Source organism: Periophthalmus magnuspinnatus, chromosome 13, assembly GCF_009829125.3.
Source record: "Periophthalmus magnuspinnatus isolate fPerMag1 chromosome 13, fPerMag1.2.pri, whole genome shotgun sequence".
NCBI lineage: Eukaryota > Metazoa > Chordata > Actinopteri > Gobiiformes > Gobiidae > Periophthalmus > Periophthalmus magnuspinnatus.
Window position 1 is genome coordinate 13,692,934 of NC_047138.1, and position 22,700 is coordinate 13,715,633.

At 41.9% G+C, this 22,700-nt stretch overlaps 1 protein-coding gene across 3 annotated transcripts; it reads right to left on the minus strand.

Annotated features, from left to right (window-relative positions):
* Positions 1-348: 348 nt before the first annotated feature.
* Positions 349-22,389, minus strand: LOC117380637 (transient receptor potential cation channel subfamily V member 1-like). Of its 3 annotated transcripts, none has more exons than XM_055225976.1 (15): positions 22,177-22,389; positions 18,478-18,633; positions 9,781-9,932; positions 9,175-9,312; positions 5,413-5,717; positions 5,168-5,344; positions 4,901-5,056; positions 4,738-4,833; positions 4,550-4,620; positions 4,316-4,481; positions 4,177-4,243; positions 3,657-3,991; positions 3,449-3,576; positions 3,116-3,213; positions 349-3,041 (listed from the first exon to the last, which is right to left on the minus strand). In XM_055225976.1, exons 1-15 carry the CDS (start codon positions 22,308-22,310, stop codon positions 2,953-2,955), a joined length of 2,268 nt encoding a protein of 755 aa, XP_055081951.1. In that variant the 5' UTR covers positions 22,311-22,389; the 3' UTR covers positions 349-2,952. The 3 variants fall into 3 exon arrangements, with proteins under 3 accessions (XP_055081951.1, XP_055081953.1, XP_055081952.1); XM_055225978.1 differs by lacking the exons at positions 18,478-18,633; positions 22,177-22,389 and adding exons at positions 10,532-10,662; positions 11,001-11,132 and having other exon boundaries at positions 9,781-9,930; XM_055225977.1 differs by lacking the exons at positions 349-3,041; positions 3,116-3,213; positions 3,449-3,576; ... (8 more) ...; positions 9,175-9,312; positions 9,781-9,932 and adding exons at positions 11,687-12,157; positions 15,169-15,266; positions 15,471-15,595; ... (8 more) ...; positions 17,863-18,000; positions 18,074-18,226 and having other exon boundaries at positions 18,479-18,633; positions 22,177-22,384.
* Between the last annotated feature and the right edge of the window lie 311 nt (positions 22,390-22,700).

Genomic DNA, 22,700 nt, shown 5'->3' on the forward strand with positions numbered 1-22,700 from the left:
TGTTTTACTCCTGGGCCACATGGGGTCTTAGAGTTTAGTGTTTCTCAAACTGGAAACAAAATCATGGGACTGTGTCTTCACTCAAAATTAATGAACAAAAGTACCCAGACTTGTTAGGATTTGGCCTGCAGGCGTATGCCAACAACTATGATGATGAATATCAAAGACTATGGAGAAATGCCTGTGTTTTCCCTGTGGCCCCTGTGTGCAAGTTTGATGTTTGAAGGCCATTAGGAGTGATTGAAGCAAACATGTTTCATAACTAGTATTCTGCTTTTACCGCAACACAATGTGGTACAATTGTCCACTTTAACAGGTACATGTACACACATGTGAGTGTACTCTTCACTCTCTCCATCTGAAGGCACACTACTGTTCTGTCAAGCTGAGTTCAAATGTGTCTGTCCTGATTCAGCACTTACTGTAGTGCAGTTTTTCCAAAGATGAAAAGAGGAGAGCCAATCACAAAGAAGCTCTCTCAGGCACATAACTGACGGACTTATTGGCTCTTAAATCTGTGTAAGGGCTTCCGAATGGACCACTAAGCTAAATGTACAATTCAATTAGGAAACCCTTTAAGATTTTGTAAGATTTTGGAAAAAGATATCTTGGACAAATGTACCTGATTTTGATACCAACTTTCCTTTTGTATTTTATTTTTGTAAAATGAGCCTTTCACAGCTTTGAAGCACTGTAGTAAAATATATACGGCCATATTATTTAGATTCTCATTTGCAGCTATCGGTCAATTGTGCAATATTACAATACTGAATATTGTTTAACACTGGAGTCGCTTCTAAGCTTCAGTGTGGGTTCGTCTCCAGGTTAGTGTCAGAAGCATGTTTACAGTCAGTCTGTTTACTTAGAGGTTTGATATTATAATGCCGTTATTAATGCCGCTATTAGGGTGCGTTCACACTTGCACACACACAGTAATTCTGTTGTGACCAAAGCATTATATGAACAACATTACAACATTTGCACTTTACACTTTATTATTAATATTATTATTATTACACTTTATCTTAAGATGTGTTTTTTTTTGTGGTTTTTTTTGTTTTTTTTGTAATTTCATTCTAATTTGTGCATCGTTCTGATTATATTAACTTATATATGATGAATCCCTTTTTAAATACATTTTACATCCAAACTGTTTTCACTTAGTATTCAAGTAGTAATTTCTACAAATACTTTTTTACTCCTACATGAGTAATTATTTGGGTTTTACTTCTACTTGAGCCATATATCTAAAAGTAATATTATGCTTACTTGAGTACATTTTCTGACTACTCTTCCCACCTCTGCACACAACACATCCAATTAGGACTAAACCTGGAACTAAACCAGAACTAGATCAGAACTACCGGTAATCCAAATGTAAACCAGGACTAAATCAGGTGTACACCAGGACTAACCTGGACTCAAACCAGGACAAGTGTAAACACACCCTTGGAGAGTGAAATTTAAACTGTACAACTGCATTTATTGATATACTTGCTTACAACATATTTTGGTCAACATATTTCTCTCTATACTCTATACTGTAAGCACTGACAAGATTGGGGTTTCTTAGGATGTCCGTGACGGACTGTTCTTAAATGTGTCTCGTTAGCTGTGCCCCCTTGTGTTCCTTTGCATGTCCAAACCGTATGTAGCCCTCAGCATGATCTTCTACTGTTCTGGCTGGACCTGAGCTCACAGTGGTAAGCTATATACTGAAGCACTGGGGACAGCCAGGGCCAGATCCAGATAGTTGAGTTTATGTGCTATTTCTGTCAATGTCTCTGTCCCTAACTGTGAACTTCAATCTATGCCTGACCTGAATAATAGAAAAACTATTACTGAGTTTTGTATGTGTGAACAGTATATATACAAATTTGTGTGATGGACAGATTTATTTAAGACTGTAAAATACAATCAACCTAAAAAAAAAAAAAAAAAAAGATAATTTTTGTTATAAAGTATATATAAAAAAAGTTTCAAACATTTCAAAAACATGGCATGGGTTTAATGTAACTGAAACAAATGAAACTGAACTTACTGCAATACAGTTCATTCTTTTTAAGTGTTGGAGTCTTTCTTTGCACTACACCACCATTATCTTTATATACACTTTGTATAGACGCTATTACAAACCACAGAAAACATTTTATAAGTAAATATTATGATGCACTGAATCTATTTTCATAGAGAGCGTGATCCTTTAGGGACTTCATGCAGTCTAACTGTCTTCTTACTGTTTCAAAAATAGACTACAAAAGACACTACAAGCACAACTGTGAAAAAAGTGCCTTATCCTTCATTTAGAGGACACATTCTCAGTAGGCCTATATGGACAGGCTATGCCTCATGTGAAAGCTCATAACCTCCAGAATTCACTCACTGACCTGCAGAGGCTGCACTAGCACTATCATGAATTATTTGCTGCAGGTGCTGGTGGTTACATACTGAGGATTCAGATTAGCGAGTCTTTTAGGTTTAACATAATGGGATTTCAGCATTGAAAATGGCAACCTAAATGAGACACTTATCTGAGCCTCCTTCTGCTTTCTGATTGGAAAATCATCTTGAGAACCAAAACACCAAATTATAACATAAATAAATGGAACATCATGCCCAGTGATTTTGTAATTAAAAATAAATCAGCATAACAATTGCTTGAGCATGTTAATGCCACATCTTGAGACACAAATAGGTCTAGTTAATGAAATTAAAAAATCAAAATCTTACATAGAGTACCTTACAGACACTCTTGGCCTCACTCATTTGACTCTCAGCCTCTAGAAATACTGGCTCTGCTATAGACTCCTCTGATTAATATTGCATTTCCACTACACTACAAATCCTCTACTGAATACATAGAGTATATACGTGGGCTGAGCTGGGCAGGGCTACTGTAAGAAGGACACATGATTATGACAATAACTCTACTCACTTTGGTGAGCATTGTTGTTAAATGGTTGGAAAATTGTAGCCTTGTGACTGATTATTTCGGCGCCAAAGTCGTTCTTTAAAAAGGTTGAAGTTCCATTGGGGTCCTCCTGAGAGAAACAAATTTACAGTTATTAGGAACCTTGTCTCTTTAATAAAATGAATGCAGGTCGGCCTGAACAACCTTTGGACTGGGGCTCAGTGGTCATGTGGCCCCCAGGATCCTCCTGCTGAAACACATGAAGGTCTGAGCGCCACTTAGTCCAGTTCACCTCCTCCACTCTGAAAAGCAGTTAGCAAGAGAGTTACCAAGTTAGCAGATGCACCAGGGCATAGACCACAGACAGTCACAGTCATATCACACATTATTTCTGCATTTCCTTTATGTATGTATTTCATGAGCTTTTAGGAGTTTTAGTGCACAAAAATCAAACCTGAGCTTGTTGTTTCCTAATAAAGACTTACCTGTGACAGAAGTCTGTACACGGTCAAGTTCTAAGGAGTGAAAGTGCCGTACCGTAACAGTCTTTGGCTCTGCTCCTTATTTATGTTAGGCTTGATGATGATTTTGGACTTTCCTGAGTAAAGCTTCTCCTTCAGCCACTGTGGCAGAGAACTCTCCAAGTCCAAAATGGTGAGGGATCTCTGTGCATGTTTAGATAAAGGCAAAGACGGTCAGGTTTCTTGACAATAACTATTGCACTGTGTATATGACAAATGTGCACCTGCAGGTTCCAGATGTTCTCGCTCTCACTGGAGATCCTCTCCACAGTGTTGCCCATTATGGCTATGAGCATGTTCAGCAGCAGGATGTAGGTGAGGACAATGTAGAAGATGAGTAGGATGTAGAAGACCTCTTTATACTGGACATGATCAGTGAACTCCAGGTCTCCCATGCCAATAGTGAACTTAAACAGCTCCAGAATGGTGAAGCTAAAGTCGTTGTATGAGGGTTTTTCACAAAGAATCATCTCTGGGCTAACTCCCCTACCGAGGGCCTTGGAACGGCTGGTGTGTTCTTCATCAGCAGGATAGTTCTCTTCAATCAGAGAAACTATAGCTGTGAAGAGCATATAGATTTGGTTAAAACAAAGAACTGAATTTAGCTGTATTGGTAACAATGGTGGATACAACAAAAATCAGGACTACAATGAATACAAATCTTTCTGTTTCAAAATTCCATCTGTGGGGTACAAGGAAGTGACATTAAAATAACATATTGATTGACGCATGTTATAATCTTACCAGCTGAGAAGCCAAAGAGGAAGACAGCATAAACACACAAGAAGTGCAGGAGGTCTCTGAGGATCATCTACAATGACAAAGAACATTCAGATTTATGTAAAGAGAAGAACGTGATGTTGATGTTTTGGATGTTTCTCACCCTCTGCATCATCACACTGTAAATGCCCAGTTGTTTGATTCCTCTCGCATAATATAGAGTATTAACCCAGGCCAGAGCCAGAGAGATGACCTGCAGTCCCACGTACTCCCTGAGTCCACACAGATACAGAGGAACGCAAAGCAGGATCAGAGTGCCCTGGAAGAAGCTGAGAGAAGCACACAGCTCATCAGCCACTAAACAGCCCAACAACCCAAACATGACAACAGCACCTACAAGAGAATGTCACAGAAGCCATCTGTGTAGAGACTGCTGAACTTTGGTGGGTTTTTCCTGAAGATCACCACCTGTGGGTACAGATAAATGTTTCATCAAACACAAAAACTCAAATATATAACCTCTGAAATTACTACAAACAAATATGGGAAATATGTATTTTGTTGTGTTGAACACATTGTACTCACTGATTTGTAAAAGAACCAGAGTCCTCCCAGCACACTGATGACCTGTCCAGTGCTGCGCAGGTAGTCATCAGGAACATCCTCGATGGGGAACGGGGGCTGTGGGCCACACACTGATTTGTACTGAAACCTCTTCACCCAATGTCATCACATTCTCATGTCTTACCTTCCCCTCCTTCCTGTTGATGGCCACAGCGGTGAAGATGATAAGGTAAACCATGTAAACCAGGAAGTTGAAAAGAAAAAGTTTGGAGGCAAAGCGCTCCCACTTGTCCTTCAGAAGACTGCACAGAGGCTCCAACTGCAGCATCTCTGTGCGGTTCTAGGACAGAACAGGAATAAGTCAGTTATCTTTGTAGTACAGTAGCACAAACACAACTGTACACATGAGTGTGTATACATATAATAACAAAATACTGTCTGAATGTCTCACAGGGATTTTGCTGCCAAACACAATGATCTCCAGCACAGAGTTGTCTTCATCCGTGTCGATGGAGCTGGTGTCATACAGAGAGGAGTGCACCGGCCCATACACCCATTCAGTAAACTTCCTGGACAGAGGACGAGACCCTTTGTCCAGAAGCTCTCTGTGCAGCATATGCTTCAGCAACTGCCAATCAAAAAGCACACATCAGACCACAGCCAGAGACAGTGCCACTCTCTGAACCTCACACATACCCCTATCCGGCCTAGCTTGGCGGCTAACTTGAGAGGTGTGAGTCCTTGGTTATTCTTGATGTCCTCCAGGCGGACAGGGCTGTCCCTGTGCAGTATGTGGTGCTCAGTCAGAATCTTGTTGTACATGTCTGCGATCATGTCTGTGTTCTCAGGGCTGTTGTCTGCGATCACCACCAAAGCGTGCAGGACAGTGTTGCCATCGGAGTCTCTGTCTGCCACATCGGCTTGTCTGTGAGGGTTGTCCAGGAGATAGGACACCACCTCAGGCTGGTTGGTGCAGGCTGCCAGAGACAGAGGCAGCTCCCCTGGAACAAAGGTTTCAAGTTGTTTTAGTTCTTATTAATTCAAAATTGTTAATTTTGCTGTCTGTTTACATTCATCAACTTTTGTTTGTTTTATGAAGCCCATCATGAAGACAGAAAGAACAAGGCCAGCGTTACCGGGGCCCCACCCTGGAGCCAGGCCGGGCTGGGCAGCGAGCGCCTGGTGGCCGGGCCCAGCCCGAAGGAACGACGTGGGGCCATTCCTCCCGTGGACCCACCACCTGTGAGAGGAGCCATGAGGGGCGGGTGCAGAGAGATCTGGGCGGCAGTCGAAGGCGGGGACCTCGACGACCGGATCTCCAGACATGGAGACTAGCTCTGGGGACATGGAATGTCACCTCGCTTGTGCGGGAGGTTGAGCGTTACCGGCTAGATATAGTCGGCCTCACCTCCACGCACAGCTTGGGCTCTGGAACCCAACTCCTTGAGACCCCTTGAGGTTGGACTCTCCATTTCTCTGGCGTTGCCCACGGGGAGCGGCGGCGAGCTGGTGTGGGCTTGCTCATTGCCCCACAGCTCAGCCGCCACGTGTTGGAGTTCACCCCGGTGAACGAGAGGGTCGCGTCCCTGCGCCTTCGGGTCAGGGACAGGTCTCTCACTGTTGTGTCGGCCTACGGGCCAAACAGCAGTGTGGAGTACCCGGCCTTCTTGGAGTCCCTGGGAGGAGTACTAGATAGTGCACCAACCGGGGACTCCGTTGTTCTCCTGGGGGACTTCAATGCCCATGTGGGTAATGACAGTGACACTTGGAGGGGCGTGATTGGGAGGAATGGCCTCCCCGATCTGAACCCGAGTGGTGTTTTGTTATTGGACTTCTGTGCTAGTCACAGTTTGTCCATAACAGACACCATGTTCGAGCACAAGGGTGTCCATTGGTGCACGTGACACCAGTCATGTCATCTGACCTCTGACCGCGTGTCTTGGACACTCGGGTGAAGAGAGGGGCTGAGCTGTCAACTGATCACCACCTGGTGGTGAGTTGGATCCGCTGGCGGAGTAGGAAGCCGGACAGACCTGGCAGGCCTAAGCGCATCATTAGGGTCTGCTGGGAACGTCTGGCGGAGCCCTCTGTCACAGGGGTCTTCAACTTTCACCTCTGGGAGAGCTTCTCCCTGATCCCGGGGGAGGCTGGGGACATGGATTCTGAGTGAGTGGGCCATGTTCTCCACCTCTATTGTCAATGCAGCTGCTCGTAGTTGTGGTCGTAAGAACACTGGACCAGCTCTATACTCTCCATCGGGTCCTTGAGGGTTCATGGGAGTTTGCCCAACCAGTCCACATGTGTTTTGTGGATCTGGAGAAGGCATTCGACCGTGTTCCTCGTGGTGTCCTTTGGGGGGTGCTCTGGGAGTATGGGGTCCAGGGCTCTTTGCTATGGGCTTTCCGGTCCCTCTATGACCGGAGCAGGAGCTGTGTTCACTAGAGGTAAGATCTTAAGCCCGAGCCCGAGTCCGAGCCCGACCCGACCCGAATTTCGGGCCGGGTCGGGCCTAAAATGTCAATCATTACGTTCGGGTCGGGTCGGGCTCGGGCTTCTCTCTACCTGACTTTTTTAAAATAAATATATGTTTATAAAAATGTATACTAAAACAATGTGTGGATACTAAACTTAGGAATACTTGTTATAAAAAAAAAATAATTTGGATAAATCAGAGAAGGCGCTGTAAGGTAATTGCTATTTAACTACTAAACAGGAGCCGCAGAGCCAGAGCATACTCTGCGCACGTGAACGCCGCCCTCTTAATACTCTTCCCCTCCGCAAGTCCGCATCTATTTTGACCTGGTATCCCTGATATGGAGCAGCAAGAAGTAAAGGATAAACTAAAGACAGGGGAACTGAAAAGGCAAACACGCACCGGATTGATTGAAATTGATTGTTGAAAATGCTACAGAAATGTGCGTTGGCTTCGCTGAATGTAGTAAATGTGGCGCTTTGCTTTCATACGAGAGCAAAAAGACTGGCACCTCGACGCTGAGCAGGCATTTAAACAGCTGTACTGGCAAAAGTGATGATCGTCAAACATCTATATTATCATTTGTCCCAAAGACCGCACCTCTTCGCGCTAAGCAGGCCATCACAGACAAGTGCGTGGACTTTTGCTGTCAGGACCTTAGACCATTTTCAGTAGTTAGTGGCGAAGGTTTTTTATTAGTAGGCTTATTTTTACGCATGTTTAACTTTGTTTGGTTCTTTATTTTTTTTATTTATCCTCACAAATAAAATATGAAATTTCGGGTTTGCTTCGGGCTCGGGCCTGCAAATCAAGTTAATTGGTCGGGCTCGGGCTGGGTCGAGCTTTAATACCCGCGGGCCTGGGTCGGGTCGGGCTGGATTTTTTAGGCCCGATCTTACCTCTAGTGTTCACATTGCCGGCAGTAAGTCAGACCTGTTCCCGGTGCATGTTGGACTCCGCCAGGGCTGCCCTTTGTCACTGGTTCTGTTCATTATATTTATGGGCAGAATTTCTAGGCACAGCCAGGGGCCGGAGGGGGTCTGGTTCGGGAACCACAGGATTTCATCTCTGCTGTTTGCGGATGATGTTGTCCTGATGGCTTCTTCGAGCCAAGACCTGCAGCAGGCACTGGGGCGGTTTGCAGCTGAGTGTGAAGCGGCTGGGATGAGAATCAGCTCCTCCAAATCCGAGGCCATGGTTCTCGACCGGAAAAAGGTGGTTTGCCCTCTCCAGGTGGGTGGTGAGTCTCTGCCCCAAGTGGAGGAGGTCAAGTATCTTGGGGTCTTGTTCACGAGTGAGGGAGGGATGGAGCGTGAGATTGACAGGCGGATTGGTGCAGCGTCTGCAGTGATGCGGTCACTGTATCGGTCCGTTGTGGTAAAGAAGGAGCTGAGCCCAAAGGCAAAGCTCTCGATTTACCGGTCAATCTACCCTCACCTATGGTCATGAGCTCTGAGTAATGACCGAAAGGTCGCGGATACAACCGGCTGAAATGAGTTCCCTCCGCAGGATGGCCGGGCACCCCTTAGGGATAGGGTGAGGAGCTCGGTCACACGGAATGAGCTCGGAGTAGAGCCGCTGCTCCTACACGTCGAGAGGAACCAGTTGAGGTGGCTCGGGCATCTGCTTAGGATGCCTCCTGGACGCCTCCCTAGGGAGGTGTTCTGGGCATGTCCCACCGGGAGGAGGCCCCGGGGAAGACCCACGCTGAAGGGACTATGTCTCTCGGCTGGCCTGGGAACGCCTTGGGGAAGACTAAAGATAAATATAATAATATGTAATTTCCTTGTTGCCGTTTTTCGGCTGCTAAGTAAAAACACCTGACAAGTAGCATGACACCAAGTCTGGTACTGAAGATGCCTCGCAGCTAGCAGCCAAAACATGACAGGGTAATTATAACTCCTGACTTATTGTTGTAAAAAGAGTTTGTTATGGTTTTACTTCAGGATCTGAGCATCAGTGACTGATCAGGTTTAGGAACTCACCAAAATAAAAGCCTGATTCTTCATTCAGCTGAAAGAACTTGCCATTGGCTTTGACCTGTACATCTGCTCCTTTCTCGACCAACAGCTTCACATGGTCCAGGCTCCTCCTCTCGATGGCCACATGCAGAGCAGTCTGCCCTGTCTCACACGACATATCAGCACGTCGCTAACATATTGAAGTTATGAACATGTACAAATGGATATTCCCACAGTGGCATCTGGGATTTAAAGCCTGGTAGTAAGATGAAAGTTTAGCTAAACCTAGTTCAGAGGAAAAAACTGTTCTTTCACACACCAAATTGTTGGTATATAAGCTAAAATAGAATATATTGCAGCCTATGTATGTTGGTTGGTGTTGTTATTATTTTGGTTTGTTTGGGCACTTCACCTTTGGCCTTTGCCCCATACTATAATGCTGTTCTAGGATTGGTTCAATCCACTGGTGGATTCAAGCTCAAATGCAGCAGCATTAGAAGTTCAAGATGGATACTTGCTTTGTGAACTCATAAATATCACAAAGATTGTACTTAACTATACAAGGATATTCTACAACTGAGGAAAAGGTGAGTTTGCTCAGGATTTTAGAATCACTTTAATGTCACTTACCGTGATAGTAATTATCTGTGTAGGATGCATTGATCAATTTCTTTAGATCTCCTGTTTTTTCTGCTATGTCCAGGAGCACTCGAATGGCATCATTTTTATCATTCTTTAGGTTCAACAAGGCCTTCAGCAGTGCTGTTTTCCCATTGGACTCTGTTAGGAACATTACAAAAAATACATTACATGATTTTATTTGATTAAAAAAGGACAAAATTATTTGGATAAGGTTTCCAGATCAACAATCACTTCCCAGGCTGGCTAGCCATCTTTCTGCCTTTCTGGGTACATCTGAATTAGAATAAAATACCTCCCTCTACCTCCTATTCACGAATCTTTGAGACCTACATCATGAAGGGAACCATGACAACCAATATGCAATATGGAAAAGGAGCTATTGCTGCATTTAAGGGACGCAAGTCTTCCTTTTGCCAGGAGCAGAACCAGGCTGTGTAGAGCAGATGGAGAGTTTCAAATGGCTACCCAGGTTGTATTCACTGACCATATACTGTCATGTGGTAAAATAAATCAATTGTGCAGCTTTGCTTATTGCCTTGAGAGCAAGGCTGACATAAAAATCAATATGAAGTAGACAAATAAATCATATAGTTCATAGATGTTTCGCAATACTACATACTGAGAGAAAGCCTTGGACTTCAGTAGAACAAACCAGTGACTAAGGAAAGCACCTGTTGATAATTAGAGGTGATGGAGTGAGAGAGGGTGGGAGAGATCATATAGTACATCATGTACTGGCCTGTAAACTCCGGGCTGGTCAAACGTTTGTTGGTGGCTGTGAGAAAGTCCAGCAGACCTCGGAGTTGAGACACATCACCGCGACTAGCAGCACCAAACACCAGCTCTCTGCTGAACAGTGCTGCCTCACCACTGCAAGTACACTGCCTGATCACTGCACTATGTCATATAAATCATGTGCTTATAGACAGAAACAATGAGGATGAAATTACCAGACCAATGTATGTTGAAAGCTACAGTAAAAAAATAAATAAATAAATAAATAAATATATATATATATATATATTTATATATATATATATATATATAAATATATATATATATATATATAAATATATATATATATATATATATATATATATATATATATATATATAAAAAATTTGAATAGTTTCCTCTTTGTTTAATATCCATAATCAAGGTTTGTGGGTCAAATGTGTAAACGACGCCCGGATGAGGTCATAGCTCACCTGCTCACAGAGACGATGGTGTCCATAGGCAGAGTGTCAGGGGGCTCTCCTCCCAGCAGCCAGTCCAGGCTGTGCCTTTGTTCCTGCGCCGCTACCTCCAAGCACTGCTGATCCTCCATAATCTCTCACAGAAATGCTTTTTCAGGGTCACATGTCTCAAGTGTTTAGACAACACCTCGTCAGGTGTAGTGTTACAAAGGCTGGTTGCTGTGGTGATGCTCCACCCCTCCCCTCACCTGTTGTTTACATACTGCTTTCCCTTTTGGCATATTTATCAAACTAACCTATATGCACAATGGAAAATTAAATTAACTGGATTTTTTTGGATAAACTCCTTATAATGGAAAGGATTGTTTGGGTATAAATCTAGCTTAATTTTTTTTTTAATTAACTGACTGTATGGAAAGAAAATCACTATGCTTGATACTTCATTTCAAGCTAGTTTGAATTCCACTTAATGCCACATTTGTGGTAAAATGCAGAATCGAGTAATTGTATTAATCCCGTTCAAGAAACCCCAAGTTAGGAAAAGAGGAAGGGAGAAATGAAATGCACAAATAGTAAATGTAATCATAATGGTAAAAAAGTAAAACTTTTATTTTGAGGTCTTAAAGTATTACGACAATTGATGTGACTGATATGATATCTACTTTGATAGCAAATATTTATTGAACAAAGCGGAAGAAAATGGATGGATGGATGGATATTTATTCAACAATAGGGCTGCAAATAACCATTATTTCACCAGCAATGACCACGCCACAACAATGGTATATGATAAAGATATTTATTGATGATGTGAATAGATGTGGAGGTTGGGCAGAGAGTCAGGATGGGGCTCTTTCTCAAGCGATCAGCCCAGCCTACCCCATCGAGATGGACGGTGTTGCTGGTATAGACTTGTATAAATACGGCTTCTGGATAATTGGAGGTATATATTTTTATAGTCGGCTAGTCACGATTAGTCATTTAATCATTGCAGCCATATTGAACGACATGATACTATGTGAGGATCTTGAATGTACCCGTGTACAGCTTCAACACGGCAACTTCTCTGATGGTACTGTGATGTGAGCAGCATTAGGATTGGACTGTTGAAGGCTGGTGCTGTCTGGCTCTTATTCGGTCCACGAATGGGCGAAGGCGCCATCTGTTCCCTGAAACATGAAAGAGAAGCATAAGGTGATGTGGGTGCCTACCAACAGTGTAACTCCTTGTATCTGCTGCATGTTGTGATGTGCAAATCCCTATGAGGAAACAACTCACATATAGTCTGTACAGTATGTGGCTGTCTGTGCGTGCATAAATAAAATAAAAAAAACACACTGCTTCTTTGTGTAACATCATGGGAAAGTCAGAAGAAATGAGCCAAGACATCAGGAGGAGAATTGGTTTGGTTAATTTACTTTAGCCGGACTTGCACAAGCCGGACACTCCCATAGTCTAATCTGGGATGTGTCTATAAAACAAAAATGTGCAGGCTATACAGAAACAAAGGAAACCATAACGCCACCCGACCAGTGTGCACACACAGCCACACTCATACACATTCCCAAAAAATGCTCTACATTCCCATTCTAGACAAGCCCCCAATTTGTTATGAGCCACTTGATCTAGGGAGATGGCAAGTAACTAAAAGATGTAAAACCGGCTGTAAAATAAAAATGGGAGCATGGAGAGGTGTCCAAAATGATAAACAATATTTATTTTTACAAAAAAAGTGTACAAATTAAACAACTGGATAATACAAAAATAATCCATAAATAACTGAAGATCAACTAAAGTCCCTGCAGCAGAGGACTCACTGTTCACTGGTCTGGTGGCGGCTCCAGGCTTTTATCCCCCGACTGATTACCATTTAGCCAGGTGCGGCTCATCAGCTGGTGGGTGGATCTGGGTGGAGGCAAGGCCAAGAACAAAAATAGAACTTGTCGGTAACATTAATACTTGGGTGCAATTTACAGATGCCTGAAGGTGCCACGTTCACCTGTTCAAACAATTGTGCACAAACAAGTATAAACACCATGGGAATGTCCAGCCATCATATCATTCAGGAAGGAGACAGGTTCTGTGTCCCAGAGATGAACATGCTTTGGTTGAAAATGTGCACATTAACTCAAGAACAAAAGCAAAAGACCTTGTGAAGATGCAGGCTGAAGCTGGTAAGACTGTGTCATTCTCAAAGAAATATAAAAAAGCCACATTACAGTTTACATATGCACAGAGGGATGAAGACCTTAATTTTTGGAGACATGCCCTGTAGTCTGACGAAACTAAAACTGAATTGAACTGTTTGACCATAAGGAGCATCGTTGGAGGAAAAAGGGGGAAGTTTACAAGCCTGAGAACACTGTCCCAACTGTGAAATACTGCGGTGGCAACATCATGTTGTGGGGCTGTTTTGCTGCAGGAGGGAGTGGTGCACTTTACAAAATTGATGGCATCATGAGGAAAGAACATTATATGGAAATACTGAAGCATCATCACAAGGCATCAACCAGGAAGTTAAAACTTGGGCACAAATGGGTCTTCCAAATGGACAATGACCAAAAGCATACTGCCAAACTGGTTACAAAGTGGCTTAAGGATAACAAAGTCAATGTTTTGGAGTGGTCATCACAAAGCCCTGATCTCAGTCCTATTGAAAATGTATGGGCAGACCTGAAAAGGTATGTTCGAGCAAGGAGGCCTACAAACCTGATTCAGTTACACCAGTTCTTTCAGGAAGAATAAGCCAAAAAATCCTGCCAACTATTGTGAGAAGCTTCTGGAAGGATGTCCAAAACATTTGACCCAAGACACAGTTCAAAAGCAATGGTACCAAATACTACTGAAATGTATGTAAACATCTTCTTTGAAGAACGTCATGAAAAATTGTCTTAAAAAATCCTTCTCTCATTATTCTGGCATTTAGAAAGTCTGATTTCATGTCAGACAGTGAGCAAAAAAGCAAATGTGTCTTTATATAGTGTATGCAAACTTCTGGTCTCAACTGTACATGTCAGGATTTTGTACAGTTTTTCTAGATATCTCCTACAGTGTGACATTTGTGGGTTTTATAAGGATTCCTTGAAAGATTTGCTCCTTGTTATAGCAATACCAATTCAATTCACATAATTCAAATAAAAATATTCTACTTTGATATAATACGTGACATGTGGTGTAATAATCTACCACTGGCACAAAACTTTTAGACTGTTTTTATTTTATTTATTTATATATTTATTTGACAGGGACAATGCAATCTGACATAGTTACAAATGAACATTGCAGCTGATGTGATGCATATAGAGTTTATAGCGAGAGCTAATTCTCAACTCCCGTCCCTGGTTGGGCTTCTCCACAATTCAACAATATGCAAAATATATTAAAACACCTGCCCCTTAAAATAGATACATCAGTGCCCAAAAATACATTCAACACTCACACGTTCTCTCACTCACCAACTGTCATACTACCTATTTACAAGTGGGTACAGTTTTGACTCATTTTCAGCCAGTTCTTAACCCTAGAAGTGAACATTTTCAACTCAGAAATGTTTTTTATTTCAGTGGGCAGTGAGCTCCACAGTTTGCAGCTCTGATATGAAAAGGCGGACTGTCCAAAAGAGGTTCTGCGTTGTGGGATTTTACAGTTCTTGTTTATGGTGCCTCTTGTCACTCTGGTGCTGTTTAGTCTTTGTATAAATATACTGAGTGGTTCTGGGGCCAAGTTATGAATACACTTAAAACATAATTTAAGAAAACATAAACTAGTAAAACTTTCAAAACTTAATAGATTATATTTTTTAAGGATGTGACAATGATGAAAACGGATTGGCTTTCGATCCATAATTTTGATTGCTTGGTTATACAAAGAACCAATGCGCTTTGTGGCTGAGTTAGCTGCCTGGGCCCATGCTGTCATGCAGTAGGAGATATGAGAAAAAATCATACCATGCATGTACAGCAGGGCTGCCTGATTTGGAATATATTGCCTTATTTTCTGCTCAAGTTTCTTTGGTGTCAGCTGCAAAAACATAGCACGCAGTGTAATGAAATGTGTCCAGAAGTGCATGTTGTGTAAGTGAAGCTGTTGGTACACACATGTAGCTGCAGGTATGTTATGCCTGCATGTGTGTGCCATGGTGCATGTGGAGTTTGGCGTATACATGTGAGGGGTGACCTACTGTTTGATGTTGTGGCCTGCAGGATGCCACTTCCCGGGTCCTCCTCTCCATCAACACACATATCTGATCGCCACTGGGTCCAGTGAGTCTCTGCCACCCTGAGACCAGAGTAACTCAGTTTGAGTAACTAGTTTTAGTTTTGTAAATAGAGTGTCAATGGAGCTTGTCAGTAAATGCAATAATAACTGAGGGTTACACTGTAAAAATGATGTTAGAAATGATTCCCTCCACAGTATGTGCAAACCATATCAACTTGGTTAGTAAAGAAGAGAGAGTTATTTTTATTGTGCGGTCAAAAATACCTTATAAATCTTCGACCTTTGTCCCAATCATGTTTGAAACTAACAGTTTTTGACACCACAGAGCGCAATTTGTTTACGATACACGTCGGGAGAGTCCTCTCCATGTCCAGAATTGTATGGGACCTCTGAAATGAAGAAACATATATAAAATAAAATAAAATTAAATTAAATTCATTAAAATGTACATGCATATATGTTTTGTTTTTGTTTGGTGTAACAGTTTAAAGTGTGTTACCATATGAGGCCTAATTGGTAAGGGATTCTATACAGACATAACCTCCAGCTTGTTTCTTTGTATTTGAGTATAAGTTGAGCTGTTATGACAAATAGAAAAGCATGGTTTGACCTGCAGGTTCCAGATGTTCTCGCTCTCTTTTGAAATCCTCTCCACAGTGTTGCCCATTAGAGCTATGAGCATGTTCAGCAGCAGGATGTAGGTGAGCACGATGTACAGGATGAGCAGGATGTAAAAGACCTCTTTATACTGGACATGGTCAGTGAACTGCAGGTCTCCCATGCCAATAGTGAACTTAAACAGCTCCAGAATGGTGAAGCGTACGTCATTGTAAGATGGTTTTTCACATGGGTCCAGAGGATGCACCACCACAGGTTCTGTCCCGTTATATGGCTCTGGCGGGACATCTTTTATAAGTGACATAATAGCTAGAGAAAAGAAAAACGAGGAGAAATGTAATCAACCATGTCATACAAGGCAACAATTAGTAATGAGCATTTTATTTGTATTTAAGTAGATCAGAAGTCCGTTATTCAACAAAGCTTAGCCTATTTTATGTCTACTACATTCTATATTTAGAATTAATTTGAATACCAACCAGCTGAGAAGCCAAAGAGAAAAACAGCATAAACAAACAGGAAGTGCAGGATATCCCTGAGGATCATCTACAAAGAGACAACAAGATTAAGATTCATGTCAAATGCTGCAGCTCGACTTGGTCTTTCTTACCCTCTGCATCATCACGTTGTAAATGCCCAGTTGTTTGATTCCTCTGGCGTAATACAGAGTGTTGACCCAGGACAGAGCCAGAGAGATGACCTGCAGTCCCACGTACTCCCTGAGTCCACTCACATACAGAGGAACACAAAGCACGAGCAGAGTTCCCTGGAGGAAACTGAGAGAAACACATAGCCCTCAGTCAGTCAGTCAGTCACTGTTATATGACCCACACCAATCTTACAGCCTACAAGATAATGTCACTGAATCCATCTGTGTAAAGACTGCTGAACTTGGGAGGGTTCCTCTTGAAAGTAACCACCTGCAGGTCAGACACATTATATCTGTTCATACCACAACAGCTCATATAACTAACATGGACATCCTACAGAGGAGTTTTGGATTTACTCACTGATTTGTAAAAGAACCAGAGTCCTCCCAGCACACTGATGACCTGTCCAGTGCTGCGCAGGTAGTCATCAGGAACATCCTCGATGGGGAACGGGGGCTGTGGGCCACACACTGATTTGTACTGAAACCTCTTCATCCAATGTCATCACATTCTCATGTCTTACCTTCCCCTCCTTCCTGTTGATGGCCACAGCGGTGAAGATGATAAGGAAAACCATGTAAACCAAGAAGTTGAAAAGAAAAAGTTTGGAGGCAAAGCGCTCCCACTTGTCTTTCAGAAGACTGCACAGAGGCTCCAACTGCAGCATCTCTGTGCGGTTCTAAGATAGAACAGTAACAAGCCAATTATCTTTGAAGTACAGCACACACATATAATAACAAAATACTGTCTGAATGTTTCACAGGGATTTTGCTGCCAAACACAATGATCTCCAGCACAGAGTTGTCTTCATCCGTGTCGATGGAGCTGGTGTCATACAGAGAGAAGTGCACCGGCCCATACACCCATTCAGTAAACTTCCTGGACAGAGGGCGAGACTCTTTGTCCAGAAATTCTCTGTGCAGCATATGCTTCAGCAACTGCCAATCAAAAAGCACACATCAGACCACAGCCAGAGACAGTGCCACTCTCTGAACCTCACACATACCCCTATCCGGCCTAGCTTGGCGGCTAACTTGAGAGGTGTGAGTCCTTGGTTATTCTTGATGTCCTCCAGGCGGACAGGGCTGTCCCTGTGCAGTATGTGGTGCTCAGTCAGAATCTTGTCGTACATGTCTGCGATCATGTCTGTGTTCTCAGGGCTGTTGTCTGCGATCACCACCAAAGTGTGCAGGACAGTGTTGCCATCGGAGTCTCTGTCTGTCACATCGGCTTGCCTGTGAGGGTTGTCCAGGAGATAGGACACCACCTCAGGCTGGTTGGTGCAGGCTGCCAGAGACAGAGGCAGCTCCCCTGGAATAGAGTTCAAATTTCAAGTTGTTTTAGTTGAGGATCTGAGGACCAGTGACTGATCAAGATTAAGAACTCACCAAAATAAAACCCAAATTCTTCATTCTGCTGAAAGAACTTGCCATTGGCTTTGGCCTGTACATCTGCTCCTTTCTCGACCAAAAGCTTCACATGGTCCAGACTCCTCCTCTCGATGGCCACATGCAGAGCAGTCTGCCCTGTCTCACACATTATTAAAAGAAGCATGAGTAAAGGCCCACATTATTTGCATTTGCATTTTTGGCTATCCACCTTTGTAACACCAGTCTGTGTAGGGTGCATTGACCAACTTTTGTAAATCTCCAGTCTTCTCTGCAATGACCAATAGTGCTTCAACAGTGTCATTTCTATCTTCTGTTAGGTTCAACAAGGCCTTAAGCAGTGCTGTTTTCCCATTGGACTGATCTAAAAAAAAAATAAAAAAAAAAAATATATATATATATATATATATATATATATATATATATATATATATATATATATATATATATATATATATATATATATATATATATATATATATATATATATATATATATATATATATATATATATATATATATATATATATATATATATATATATATATATATATATATATATCCTTTTTATAAATGTATCCAAAAAGAGAGTGTCAGATGAAATTGGTGTACTAGCCTATGAACTCAGGGCTGGTGAGGCGTTTGTTGTTAACTGTCAGAAACTCCAGTAGACCTTGGAGCTGTGAGGCATCACCACAGGAGGCAGCTTTAAACACGCGCTCTCGGGAAAACTCCAGAGTGCACTTACCATCCTGTCCATCCAGATACAGACTGAAAACAAAAGGATATCCACCAGATCATCATTTATTATTTTATCAAAGTTAAAATAGTGCACCGCCAACTTGACACTCAGGGCTACGGGTGGTTCCATGAAGATCATCCATGATTTCCACACAATTGTAGAATACATCTTCACATCTTGTCTTGTGTGTTTATATGCTTGGTTTTTCCTGTTACTATAAACCCTTTGACTATTATTTGAGATTTTGTGGTGGAAATTAAGATGACGTAATTTCTCAGGTAGCTCTTTGCTGCGCACATTATTGATTAACAGTCAGGGCCGGCACAGCCTGTAAGCAGACTAAGCAGATGTTTAGGCCACCAGAGGGGCCCCCAAGAGCTCATACATTTATATTGAAAATAATGATTGGAAAGTTTTTATTTATTTATTACTAAATGGTGCTCGAGTGTTTATACTAGTCTAAATATTCCTATAAAATGATTAGATGTGTTTTATTTCCAGTAGCTAGGGGCCAGGTGCGCTGAGGCAGCAGAGGCTTTAAAATTCTACTGAAATCACTCTAGTTAGATATAATTCCAATATAATTTATTTAGTTAAGCACCTGACTTTAATATTTACACTTTGTCCTTGCAACCTGAGCTCTGCACTAACTGCTAATGAGCTAACTGCTAATGAGCCACTATTAGCATAACAATAAGTGTTGTCTTACTTTTACAACGGCCACACTTTCACCAATATGGACATGCTGTACCCCTTTTAAAAGCTCTGAACCAGCTCTATGTAGCAGCTTTGTTTGTCAATTTAAATAAGTTACAATACATGAAGAAACAAATAATCACCAGCACCACTTAGCAACGTTAGCATGCTACTATCATAAACACAAGCACTGCGCTATTCTGTATGAAGTATAAAAACCTTTAATCCTAAGTATTTTTGTCATTCATGCGTCAGTCACATGTGATTAAAGCTGAGCTTAATTTTCCGAACAGTTAATGTGCTTCTTTATGACCACCTCTACTCAGAGCTCAGTGCTCACAGTGCGCACTGCTCATTGCACACTGGTCATGGCACACTGCTCATGGCACACTGGTCATGGCACACTCCTCAAGGCACACTGCTCATGGCACACCGCTCATGGCACACTGCTCATTGCACACTGGTCATGGCACACTGCTCATTGCACACTGGCCATGGCACACTGCTCATGGCACACTGCTCATGGCAAACTGGTCATGGCACACTGCTCATGGCACACTGGTCATGGCACACTGCTCATGGCAAACTGGTCATGGCACACTGCTCATGGCACATTAGTCATGGCACACTGCTCATTGCACACTGGTCATGGCACACTGGTCATTGCACATTGGTCATGGCACACTGCTCATGGCACACTCCTCAAGGCACACTGCTCATGGCACACTGGTCATGGCACACTGCTCATTGCACACTGGCCATGGCACACTGCTCATGGCACACTGCTCATGGCAAACTGGTCATGGCACACTGCTCATGGCAAACTGGTCATGGCACACTGCTCATGGCACATTAGTCATGGCACACTGCTCATGGCACACTGCTCATGGCACACTGGTCATGGCACACTGCTCATGGCACACTGCTCATGGCACACTGCTCATGGCACACTGCTCATGGCAAACTGGTCACAGTGCACTGCTCAGCTGAGAGATGAGTTGTCAAATAAGAGTTTTAGTTACAGCAGTAATATGTGCATTTATATGAAATCTCTGCTAATTTTGTATGCTATTGTATTGTATTGTATTGTATTGTATGCTATTGTATGCTATTGTATGATTGATGTCTCCTAACTCACCTCTACATCCAAAACCTGACAATGAACATCAAAATAATGTGATCCTAAAATCATCTTTTTGCTGTCTGTTCTTTGAAGTTAACAGATGTTGTGCATTATTTAATGTTCAGTCCTTCAGAATGATCTGAAATGTATAAATCTGATGTTATGTCCAGACTTGGATCCTCTAACATGGATCACTAGTTTGTACTTCTTGAGTGGAGTAAATGTAAGCCCACTTTAGTCAACTGGAACACATTCAAATGCACCAGAAATCTGTTATACTTGTGGCTATTGCTGTTGTGAGTCTGTTGTGAGCGTCTAGAATTTTCAGTCTTTTTACAACTGTTTAAGATTAATTAATACATTTTTAATTTTAATTTTGTCAAGTATGAACATGTGGCACTGACGTGGTGAGGGCCCCAATGGCAAATTCTTCTTAGGGCCCCCTGAAGGCCAGAACCCACCCTGTTAACATTATTGGGCAAGATCCTTCAAAAAATGTATTAGTTATAGTAACCTGTTACTTTTGCCCCAAAAATATGTTAGTAATTGCACTACAGTGTGATTAAAGTAATTACTTGCCAGATAAATAACTATTAAATTACTAAAAAAAAAAAAAAAAAAAAAAAAAAAAAGAATCCTCAAAAATACACCCCAACTGTTTTTCAAGTAAAAACGAGCTATATTCAGCCTTATTTGTCCTGTAATCACCAAATGCATCCAGACCCAGCGTTAAGATAAGATACTATCCTCTACAGAACTCAAATCACTAACACTGACTCACAACTGTACAGTCACAACAACCAGGGCAAAATACTGTCCCTTTTACACAGCAAACTGGGGCCAAACAGCACATTTACCAAACTGTATATTCATATAATCCACAAGAATCTGCATTTTCCTCATGTATGTCAAAAACAGCAGTATTCGACCACGTGCCAGCTCTAAACCGATGAAATGCCACGAAAGTCTTTATGACCACCTAGCTCTGCGTCTGATTGGTCTTGTTTTTCAAGAAATCACTGTCTGTAATCCCTCTTCTCGGTCTTGTTTACTTCCCAAAACAAAGGAAAAACTTTGTAGCTCCTCTGAATAAGAGGAAAGAGAAAAGTCTGATCTGTCACCTGATCTGTCACCTCTGCTGAGACTCAGTAAAATAACAAGGCACGTTTCAGCAGAGGAAAGAGTATTTAGAGTAATTTGTTAGATTACTTGTTACTGGTAACAATAACACGTTACTAATGCTCTTATACTTAAATGGTGTTATTCCCAACACTGTTGTTTAATCACCTCATTCCACATTCACTTAAGAATGTGTCATATTATTGTTTAAATTGAAGGTACTTTTTGTAACTTTTCTGGCTGAGGGTCCCCATCTGCTTGATTCCAGAAAGGTGTTTTGTTTGTTTTTTTGCCTGAATAGTTCCATAGTATGGCACTAAAACTAAACTAAAACCTATCTATGGTTTTCAGTAGTAGTTTTTATTTCTAAAACAGATAAATCATGAGTAGAAGTTTCTGCATATAGCAATTCCATGGAGACAAACCAGAGGCACCATGGCAGGTCCTCCACCAGAGAAGTTACATAGTGCACATACATCTCACTTTGGTTGCCATGGCGATTATTAAACATTTTCAAATTTTGATAGGTCTTCTCAGTTTAATTCCTGTATCTATTCTTTTACCGCTGTTTCTTGTTCCCAATAATGCAGGACAAGCCGGATCTGAAGCACCCAGTTTGTGCCAAACCAGTCACCTGCACTGTGTGATGTTGGTGTCCATGGGAGAGGGTGCCACATCTGAACTGTCAATCCGCAGAAGCCATGCCAGTCCATCATTCTCCTCTTCATCTTCCTCCTCTAGTTTTTCCTTCTGTTTCTCTATATCCATTTTATTACAAGAATATTCACTGATATGTTACAGCGTTGCTGCCTAGTCGGTGTATGGAGCAGTAGGACAGGTATTGTAATACAAAGCCAAAAAAGGTGTGGTAAGCAGTGTTCACTTGTCATACTTGTTATGCCCCTCCCTTGTTCCATAGAGCATTCCATTTTTTTTATTATTTTTTTTTTTTGTTACAGTTACTTTCCTTGATAAAAAATGAAGTGAAAATTTTCCATTCGTAAAAACGAGTATGCCTGTTTTGTCATTGTCATGTTTTGTTATACTTCCTGTGTAGAGCAAAACAAAAAAGTGGAACACAACAATGATACAGTTAAGTTATAATTTATGCTTCCTATAATACAAGTTCCTATGCTGATGAAAGTGTACTGTTAAAAT

What these genes read in the sequence shown, in the direction of transcription:
- LOC117380637 (XM_055225976.1), bottom strand. Translation starts at nt 22,310, where the DNA reads ATGGATATAGAGAAACAGAAGGAAAAACTAGAGGAGGAAGATGAAGAG. An exon ending in CAGAGCCAAAGACTGTTACG is followed by an intron (nt 3,214 to 3,448) that starts GTACGGCACTTT and finishes ACTGCTTTTCAG; the next exon opens with AGTGGAGGAGGTGAACTGGA. An exon ending in CACTGAGCCCCAGTCCAAAG is followed by an intron (nt 3,042 to 3,115) that starts GTTGTTCAGGCC and finishes TGTTTCTCTCAG; the next exon opens with GAGGACCCCAATGGAACTTC.